Consider the following 10118-nt stretch of genomic DNA (forward strand, 5'->3'; position numbering starts at 1 on the left):
TCTATCTATCTATCTATCTATCTATCTATCTATCTATCTATCTATCTATCTATCTACCTACCTACCTACCTACCTACCTACCTCTGTATATGTGTATGTTCATGTGTGTGCAACCTTGCATATGTGCAGATAACTGTGCACATAAATGCATGTTCATGCAGAGGCCAAAGGACAACCTAGAATATTATCCCAAAGAAACCGTCCACCTCTTTGGGGGTGGGAGGAGGCGATCTCTCACTGGCCTGCACTTATCAAGTAGTCTAGACTGGCTGGCCAGCAAGCCCCAGGGACCCTCCTGTCTCTGTCTCCTCATAACCAGGATTAAATGTGTGCCCAGGGCCTGGAGAGATGGCTCAGTGGTTAAGACCACTCTCTCCTTTTACACAGACCTCGGGTTTGCTTCCCAGCACCCACACAGCAGCTCACAACCATCTGTAACTCCAGTTCCAGGAAGTCCGACACTTCCTTCCGGCCTCTTCAGTAACCAAGCACGTACGTATGTGTTGCACATACACACATGCCGGCAGAACCCACACACGTAAAAGAGAAACACGTGCCACCACACCCCAGGTTTCTGGCTTGCCGGGCAAGCACTTTACCAGCTGAGCCACCTTCCCACACCCCTCGTGTCCATTTTTAAAGGACAAGACATCCCACGGACTACAGATACATGTGTGAAAACAGAGTTAGCATAAAATCCTCCCATCAGGAAAGGCAAAGACGGGCACACGGGCCCATTAATATTTCTGTCTGTTCTGTCTGAATGCCCTAAGATAACACTGCCGTGAGCACACCATATGCTAATGTAATCCTGCTGAATCTCTTCAAAGATACAAAGCACAGGAGATTGGATGCTTCGGAAAGACGCTGTTCTGTCTTTAATGGAATTTCCCCCGATTAAGTCTGTTCTGATGTTATTAGTTTGGGCCTGGAAGCTTCTCTGCTGCTGTCCTCAGAATGTAGCTGGAAAAACCCAATTCCGAGGCCTCCTCTGCCACCCCCCAATCTGTCTAATTGTGATCCTTGCTTGCTCGCTCTTGTTTTACCAAAGGAGAGAAGGATGAGGGACAAGTGTAAACTTGAGACATGGTCCTATATCCGCCTGTAGAAACACAATCAGAGATGGGTGTGTTGCTCGGGGAAAAGCCACAGTGAGTCAGGTGACACAGGTACTGAATGACACTAAAGAGCAATGCTCCCCAACTCACAATTCCATGAGCTGGATTTGATCTCACTTTACAAAGTGAGGAGCCTGAGGTTCAGAAAGGTCTGGTAATTCACCCAAATCCTAGGACCACCACTTAATCACTGTGTGACCTTAGGTAAGTTGCCTAGCCTCTCTGTGCCTTAATAGTATCATCTATTGAATGGGACTTTATCAGTTCTCACATCTACGGGGAACTTGGGGTGGGGGGAGTCGCAGAGCTGATGGCAGAGAATACTCTGCTCTGGGCAGAACAGATTCTGCATAGGCCTTGAGTTGTGGCAGACAGCTAGTCTGTGGAGGCCCCCCATCACCATGCTGCCAGTATGTCAGGTAGTATCAGATCTCTGTGTCTCCTCCCCTTTTGTTGTGGGATCCCTGGAGACACAGAAACTCCATGGAAGGTCATGGCTAGGGGAGGTGTTTTGGAAATGCAGGGTTCTACTTCCACCTCAGGACAACTAAGTTTGCGTCATCACATTGGCTAAAGCCCTCAGGGCTTGAGAGGATGGAAAGATGGTGGCGCTATGCCAGCCCCTCCAACCAGTCCTGGCACCAACAACCTAGGAAATAGACCCGTCATGAATCTCACTGCTACACCTGAATAAACATGATCAAGGGGATGGGGGGGGTGGCGGCAGTGTGCCCTAGAGTGTCCTAGGAGCCATTCTGAAAAACGATGCAGCCAGCAGTAGAGGTGGCTCAGCCTTCACAGCTTCCTACAGCCTCCCTGCTGGGGTTCTCCAGGGATTCCCTCTCTGTAAATGCTGCCTGCCAGCAGCACACCCCACTAGAGAGGTCTCTGGCTCCTCTCTTCCAGTCTCACAGTGAGTTTCTAGGGCCTAGAAACCCTCTTCCCTGCACGGGGACCCAGAAATGCCCCTACCTGGGTGTCCAGACTCTGCACAGACAGGCCCAGGCCCTCCAGCTTCTGGTTGACAAAGCTCACGATGGCCTGAGACAGAAAAGTAAGAACCTCGACACCACTCAGGGACCCTCATGCCACCTTCCAAACTGCTAGCACCCAGCACCCAGCAGGCATGGAGTGAGCTCTGTGTCCTCCCCCATCACCCCGAGACACGGGCAGGTGGGTGGTGGGGGTGGGAAGCTTTGATCTGCCCTACCTCTTTGACGGCATGCACTTTCTCTGGAGCCAGCTTAAATAATTCATCAAAGGCGTCCTCTGCAGACCAGAGTGATAAACAGCTCATTACGATACTGTTATCTTTGCTCCAAACAGAATGTTTTTGCACAAAAGTTTCTCAGAATAACCAGCCCCACGGGAGCCTCAGTTTGCTCTTCGTGTTCCTGAATGACACAGGCCTGGGTTTGGGACACACTGCTCTCTGGCTGAGCGTGGGAGGAGCTTCTCCCTCTGTACTTTCAGTGTCCTCATCCCAAACACCTGGTGGATGATGCCTGCTAGGCTGGGTCGTTTTAGAGATCAAAGGGAATGATGACGGACAGGCATCTCAGAGACTGAAGTGGGATAAGTAGGTGGGTAGATGGAGGGATGGATGGTTGGGTAGATACAGATCTGACTGGCTTGTTTATAGATGGATAAACGAATAAGTGGTTGGGTCTATGTGTGTGCATGTACGAATGATGATATGTTCATATATATATATCATATATGAATGATGGATATGTGAGTGCGATGGATGGGTATATGTATATTTATGAATGGATGGATGGATAACTGGTTGGGTAGGCATATAACTGGGTCGATGGATAAATGGTTGGATAGCTAAATAGCCAGACGGATGGATGTCTAGCTAGATGAATGGATAGGTAGCTAGATAGGTGGCTAGATGGTTAAGTAGATGCACAGCTGGGTGGCTGGGTGGCTGAATGGATATATAAATGGGAGGATGATTGTACAGGTATATAGATGGATGGATAGATCACAGAAAGATAAGTGGGTGGGTAGATAAACGGATAATTGGAAAAAAGGGTCATGAATGACTAAGTGGGTGCATAGTTGACTCAACCAGCCGACTGAGGAACAGGAAAATGACAGGGTGACAGCTGGGCAGTGCACCCACTGGAGTACTGCTCGTCACATTAGCAGCAGCCATGTGCTTGCCCACATACCATCGAGAGTGCTCCGTGTGCTGTGCACACCCACAGATTGCCTTCTTTAGCCCTCACCTCCAGCTTAGAGAGTGGCTTCCAGGTTGAGGGAACTGAGGCAGAGACAGGTTAAGGCACCTCCCCAAGCCTACATGGTTAACGAGTGAGAGAGCGGCATTCAACATCAATATCCTGTTGCCCTCGCTTCGTGGACTGTGGGTCTGTCCTCAAAGGAATAGAACTAAGTACCCAATGGGTTATCCATCCATTCATAAATGCACATATATCCACCCGTCACAGACATGCATGTTCATCATTCACACACACACACATACACACACACACATATCCATCCATCATTCATTATCTATGTCCATGTACATACACACAGCCATTTATCCATTTATCCGTGGATATACAAACCAGTCAGATATATATCTGCCCAATCATCCATCCCCGAACCTACCCACCCCCTTCTCCCACCGCAGTCACTGGGATGTGTGCCCGTCACTCACTTGGATCTCTAAAATGACCCAGCTTAGCAGGCGTCATTTACCAGGTGTTTGAGATGAGGAAATAGTACTAGGCAGCAAAAGGCCAGGCAAACAGAAGAAATAACAAATTCATGAATAGATCCTGCCACGGCAGAGTAACAGACTACAGTTAACCTTCCCAACACAGTTGCTTCAAACCCGTCATCAGGGAAAGGTTTCCTTCAGTTATGAAATTACTCACGTGAAGGCTGCTCCTTGTGTGAGCTAGAAGGGAAATTGCGGGAGACAGAAAAGCAATCGAAGAGTTAGCAAAAAGTCTGCGGCCCTCTCATCACCTAATGTAACAAGCTCACTGCCAGCAGGCGGCAAGGAGATGGGCTTATTTTCCTGGGCAATCAAGGCAGGGGAGGCGCAGAGACCCTGAAAGCAAAGGCTGAGAGGCAGGCAGCCTTGCCCTGGGTGCACACACCTCAGAAGACTCGGACGTTGTGTGGCTGAGGCTGTCAGAGCTGGGGGTCCCTGTGGCCTGCTGCGGGCTGAGAAACAGCCAGCACAATGAGGACTTCCCTGGCCCAGCACCCCCTGCGCCCCCTACCCAGCCAAGGCCTGGCCCATACTCACTTATACTCTGTGAGCTGCTCCACCAGCTTGTCTGACTTCAGGCCTGTCTTGGTACTCTACAACAGGGAAAGGGAAAGAAATGGTGTGACCCCAGAGACAGGCAAAAACCAAGTCCACAGGGCAGAGCAGAGTTAAAGGACCCAGTACACTCCACTTTGTCCCAGCTCAGGATTCTTCTGTGGGCCAGCTTCATTGTTCACGTTCCCCGTGGTCACTGAACCCATGAGGATAGCACTATGGATGCCTCATTCCTAAGATCTCTTAGAGTCCTTCGTGTGTGTGTGTGTGTGTGTGTGTGTGTGTGTGTGTGTTTGTGTCTGTGTATGTCTGTGTGTGTATGTGTGTTCCTTCTCCTTGCCCTACAGAATCAGCTGTGTCTAGGTGGGCCTGGTCAAACCCATTCTCACCTTTTCCAAGTCTTTGCTGAAAGTTCACTACTGAGCAGTTTCATGGCTTCCTCAAACTCATGTAAATCAGAGTTAAGGCTGACAAGATAGCTCAGCAGGTAAAGGTTCTCTGCTGCCAAGCCTGACAGCCTGAGTTCAATCCCTGAGAGCCTCATGGTAGAGAGAATTGACTCCTGAAACTTGTCCACGGCTTTCATAAGCCCCGTATGACCTGTGTGTACTCCCACACATGCGTGTGCACACGTACATAAATGGGGAAAAAAAATCAAAGGTAACCACACATTTTCGAGTTCATTTGTACCAACACATATTTACACACACACACACACACACACACACACACACACACACATACCATAGAACACCAGCTAGCAATGCCAGAGAGCAAAGGTTTCTCAGAAGTGGAGGCAGGATGTGGTCATGATGGGGGACAGATGAAAAAGGCTTTATACTGAGGAGGGGCCATGGAGAGACAGTCACCTATGACCCAGGAAATGGGGTGGCACCAGCTGCTCTCCCTATTGGAGCACCTGTCCCTGCCTCTGCCGGGGAGAGCTGACAGAGCAGCACTGGCTGGCCAGGGCCCTCCTCCTACCCTTCCGGGTCTCTGCCAGCCCTGAGCCCCGCCCCCCACCAACTGCTGTCCTAATATAACATCCTCATAGCCCCTATGGAGCAGGATTCTCAGATGACTGGCCCGTTCCGCCACCTAGCCGGTACCTCAACGTGAATGACTTCCACCTGCACGTTGGATGGGAGGGGCAGGTCCGGCTGGAAGCGTTTGGCCAGGGCCACCAGGAGATGTAAGGTGGCCAGCAGGTCCTTGTTGAAGATGGCTAGAGGAGAGGACAGAAAGTCAGAAAGACAGACATATACAGACATGGATACAGGTAGGGTGGTCTCTCTGTCTTTCTCTGTGTGTGTTGTGTGTGTGAGAGAGAGAAAGACAGAGAGAGACAGACAGACAGACAGAATACCGAACGGTCTGGAGGATAGATGGGAAGAATGTGCACATGGCACATTCATTTGTTAACAGGCAAAAAAAAAAAAGAGAGAAAGAGAGAGAGAGAGAGAGAGAGAAGAGAGAGAGAGAGAATGCTGGACTGTGGCTGAGGAGTGTAGTGTGTTCTTAGACTCTGCAGCGCTGTGTCCCTGAAAGTCATAACCTTTGGCCCCCCTCTCCTCCCAGGTACCAGGCCTGGCTCATCCCCCACATACTCTCCACACTCCACTTGGCCTGCTGCTCTTCAACCTGCAGGCTCCGGTTGATGGCCTCCAGGATGACTCCCAGCTTGCGCTTCTGGCTGGCTGAGGTCAGAGAGATTTCCTCCACTTCGAGCTTGACAGCTGACAGCTTCTCTGGTGGCAAAAGGACAGTCAAGTGTCGTGGGGACCCTCTGTGAGGATAAGCCTGGACAGAACTTGAAGTATATGGATCTATGGGATATATGGTGCTGGGCCCTGGGCAACCCCGGAAGCCTCAACCAAACATACATGTTATCCAAGGAGCTCCCGTCCACATGGGAAATGAGCCAACAGGACACATGGACCATGTATGTGAGGTTGCAGCCCTCTGGGCTCTCCCCTCTGGCCCACTTCACCTTGACCATTCTGCCCTGCTGGTCTCTGCACTGCTGTGGCTGTGCCATTCCCATGGGGCAGCATGGCCTGGTCATTAGCCCTACACTCCTAGGCTACTATCCCAAGCCCTGCGTTCTTGAACACTGAGAGATGGCTGTATCCTTCTGTGCCTAGGAGCCTCACTCTCACCATAGCCAGGGAGAGGAATAGCAGTGAGCTGTGCAGGAAGCTGACAGTGCCTACGCCCTAAGAAGTACCCAGAAGCCTCAGCGGAGGCTGGAGGATCACTTTGGAGCCCATCTGCCAAGTTCTGTAGAACTGTGGCTTGAACAGGCTCTGAGACTATGGCTCTGGACCCCACTGCTGCCAGGATCCCTTTCCTTGCACAAGACACCTTCGGACCAAACATGGATAAGAAAAGTCAGCCAGAGGCAGACATTTGGCCTGACTTTGGACATCACTTCTAGGCATACCCCAGGGGGGCTGTGGTGGGGACTGAGGCAGGAAGCCACCTGAGGGGCCAAGGTGGTTGTGCTTGGACCCCAAAGCCCCAGGAGCAGCTGCTTCGGGAACACACGTGGGTCAAGGCAGGAGCCTCTGCTTACGGAACAGGTGATGCAGAATGAGCCCATCAAACATGTCCTCCTCCAGGCTGCGGACCACAATGTGCTCTGGCAAGAGTGTGGTGTTGATCCATTCCATCAGCACCTGCCGGTCACAGAGGGACAGCTGACAAAGACAGGAGTCACCTGACCAGGCTCCCACCTCAGGCTAGAGTGACCTCTCCTACCCACCAATTCCTACCCCCTCCTCAAGGCCTGGTCAAGTAGCACACCTTCCAGAAAGTTCTCCCTGGCCACGAGGAGCCTGCTCTGCACTCACAGAGACCACCCCCCTCCCCAAGAACTCTCAGACATCTGCCATGAGGAGCTATAATTCTGGTTTGTGAGGTTTCGGCACCTGGGGATTGCCATCTGTGTAGCAAAAACCTAAAATGGGGGCATAGCATGGGGTTGGCATGGGGGCATGCCAACTCGGTGATGGCAACAGCTGGCAATAGGAATTTGGTTATAACACCTAGGCTGCCTCCAAGAGAGGGTTGTAGAAGCATGGAGGTCTCAGGAGGAAAGTAGGCGTGTATTGTCGGAATGGAGGAGTGTGGTGTCTGGTCGGGTGTGGACAAGAGTGTGATGTCCCTAAGTCAGGGGCCCCAAGCCTGGCTCCAGAGACTTCAGGGCTCGGGATGGTGGTATACCTTCTGCAGTTCTTCAAACTTGGGGTCCCTCCGGGAAATGGGGGACAGGTATTTCTTCTTTCCTCCTGGAAGCAGAGGTGGGTGTGACGAATGTGAGGACCCTGAGGGCACTTGGCAGCTGTCTCCCTGCAAGTCACCCACTGAACCCGGGTCCCTGTGGGAGCCTAGCCCTGTTTCTCACTCATACTTCATCGTGAATACTTCACACAGGGCATGCACCCGGAGGTCACCCTTTACTCTGAAGGTCATGAAGCAGATAGATGTGTAGTATCTTTCAGAAACCCTGCCTACCTGCCTAGAGTGAAGAAACAACCCAGAGGAGTAAAAGACCTGCCAGGCTCAGGGGGGCTTCACCTGTGCTGCCAAGCAGCTCTGGTCAGGGTCTATCACTGAGGCCTCCTGCGCTCACTTTGGCGTGGCTATTCTCTTCCCTAAGGCCTTGGGAAGCAGGCTCCCAACATTTTAAATTCTTAGGACCCACAAAGCATCAGGCCCAAAGGTCAGCTGATCTCAGTGAACATGAAGAAACTGAGTCAGCACTTGCCCGAGCTCATAAAATATAACCTGTTATGTGACCCACTCGATGCTCGAGCTCCCAAAACCTTGAAGCATACTCGTCCTGATGGGACAATAAATAGACTATTGCACTCATGTGCTGGGGTCTGCTCCTGATGACATAAGTGAGTTAGTGAATGAATGTGGAGGGAGAGAGAAAGGGAAGGAGGGAGGGAGGGAGGGAGGGAGGGGGGAGGGAGAGATAGAAGGAGAAAGTGAAGGATAGAATGAGGGAGGGATAAGTGTGTGGATGGGTGTGTGGATGAAGGGATGGATGTATGACTCACGGATGAGTGAGTGGACGGAAGATGAATAGAGAATAGATGGTGGGTGGATAGATGGACAGATACATGGCTACATGGGCAGTCCCCAGGTAAGCCTGTCTTGTTCTAGTGAGCTGGTCACAGACTCTCTCCACCTCCTGCTCCAACAACCCTGGGCCTGCCAGGACCAGCACCTCGTGGGAGCTCCTCCTCCGTGGGCTGAGCCACCTCCTTTGGGAGCTGCAGCAGGTTGTAGATGGGCTCCGACTCCATCTTCTCCCTTGCCTTCCCTGGGAGAGACAGGAGAATGTGTTACTGTACCCAAAGCCCAGACTTGCCATGCACTCATTCTTCCAGTAGAGGATGGAGGTTGGGGCGTGACTGAGTGGACAAGACACTGAGAGCCAAGCAAGGGTGAGGAGAGGGGCCTGGTGTGGAGCCGCCTGAAGCCAAGCCTTGCAGACATGGTACCAGGCTCTGATAATTAATCTTGGATTTGACCTTGGCAGGATCTAGACTTACCTGACAGGCAAGGCTCTGGGCCTAGATTACCTCGTCATAACAAGGAAAGCACCATCCCGTGGGCTGGTCCTGGGCTGAATGAAAAAGGAGGAAGTGAGCTGAGCACCATCATTCATCTCTCTCTCTACTTCCGTTGCAGTTTGACCAGCAGCTTCCTGCTCCTGCTACATGACTTCCCCGACATGGGAGCTGTACCTTCAAAGTGTGAGCTACAGAAACCCTTCCTTCCTTTTTGCTCCTCTCGTCAAGGTGTTTTACCATATAGCGACAAGAAGAGTTAGTTAAGGCACAGGCTGAGGGCACAGCCTGGGCGAGGTTTGGTGAGAAAGCGGGTTCCCTGTCAGCCAGGCACACGGAAGCCTGCTCTCTACCCAGACCAGGAGCCCTGGCCCCTCCTCTGCAGTCAGAACAAAACCCCGCCCCCCAGCTTCCACAGAGTATCAGACAAGTGTGGGAAGGGACCACTGGGTTAATCTGTATCGGGGTGTGCTTTCATCCCTTCAGGGTCTTTGAATCCAAGGCAGGTCAAAACAGAACACACTCCTCCAGCCACGGATGGGGTGAAGGAGGCAGCAGGCCAAAGCCACCCAGGTGCACTCCTCACCCCATGCTGGCTTGGCTTACAGGGGGAGACTGACCATCTGGCCTCTAGTTCTGAATGAAGCTTTCTCGGATTGGCTTGGCATCCCCACACTTGGGGTGTGGTCTCTCCAGGCTCTTGCTCATGAAGCCCAGAGTACATGCTCCTTGTGAAAGACAAGCAGTCCCTCCCCAGGCCTCATGGTGAGTAGTGTCAGGCCTTCCCCACACCCAGAAAGGATCAGATTCAGAAGCTAATGGTTCTGGTTCCCTAACCCACTTCTGGTTCTCCCCTCCCACTTCCCCTCTGGAAGTTTCATTTGCTGCATGGCCACCTTTGACTCTCCCCTTCTGTCCTTCATTCGGCCTCTGCCCCTGCTCAGTATTAAAACAAGGAGCCCAGGAGTTGTGTAGAAGAAGGGGTGTTTGTGGGGCCTGAGGGCCACCCTCTTCAAACTTGCCACAGTCTGGAAACCTCAGGAAGCTTATTCCTACCCTGAAGCCAGGAGCAAGAGGACAGAGCCCCTGAGAATGAGTTCCAAGCCCCACTAACAGAAGAAGAAG

At 51.8% G+C, this 10118-nt stretch overlaps 1 protein-coding gene across 3 annotated transcripts in view; it reads right to left on the reverse strand.

The window, feature by feature from the left end:
• Parvg (parvin gamma) overlaps positions 1-10118 on the reverse strand; it is an 18981-nt gene that overhangs the window by 7712 nt on the left and 1151 nt on the right. For 2 of the 3 annotated variants that reach the window (XM_055626796.1, XM_055626798.1), the window contains exons 2-11: positions 8976-9049; positions 8648-8743; positions 7636-7700; positions 6986-7088; positions 6018-6158; positions 5520-5635; positions 4393-4448; positions 4013-4035; positions 2329-2387; positions 2091-2159 (exon numbers count right to left, since the gene is read on the reverse strand). In XM_055626796.1, coding sequence (XP_055482771.1) covers positions 2091-2159; positions 2329-2387; positions 4013-4035; positions 4393-4448; positions 5520-5635; positions 6018-6158; positions 6986-7088; positions 7636-7700; positions 8648-8726 — 711 coding nt within the window. In that variant the 5' untranslated portion in view covers positions 8727-8743; positions 8976-9049. Of the gene's footprint in view, positions 1-2090; positions 2160-2328; positions 2388-4012; positions 4036-4392; positions 4449-5519; positions 5636-6017; positions 6159-6985; positions 7089-7635; positions 7701-8647; positions 8744-8975; positions 9050-9233; positions 9251-10118 lie in introns of those variants that run through there. The other variant, XM_055626797.1, reaches the window with a different exon arrangement.

Source organism: Psammomys obesus, unplaced genomic scaffold, assembly GCF_907164565.1.
Source record: "Psammomys obesus unplaced genomic scaffold, mPsaObe1.curated_primary_1811, whole genome shotgun sequence".
Taxonomy (NCBI): Eukaryota; Metazoa; Chordata; class Mammalia; order Rodentia; family Muridae; genus Psammomys; species Psammomys obesus.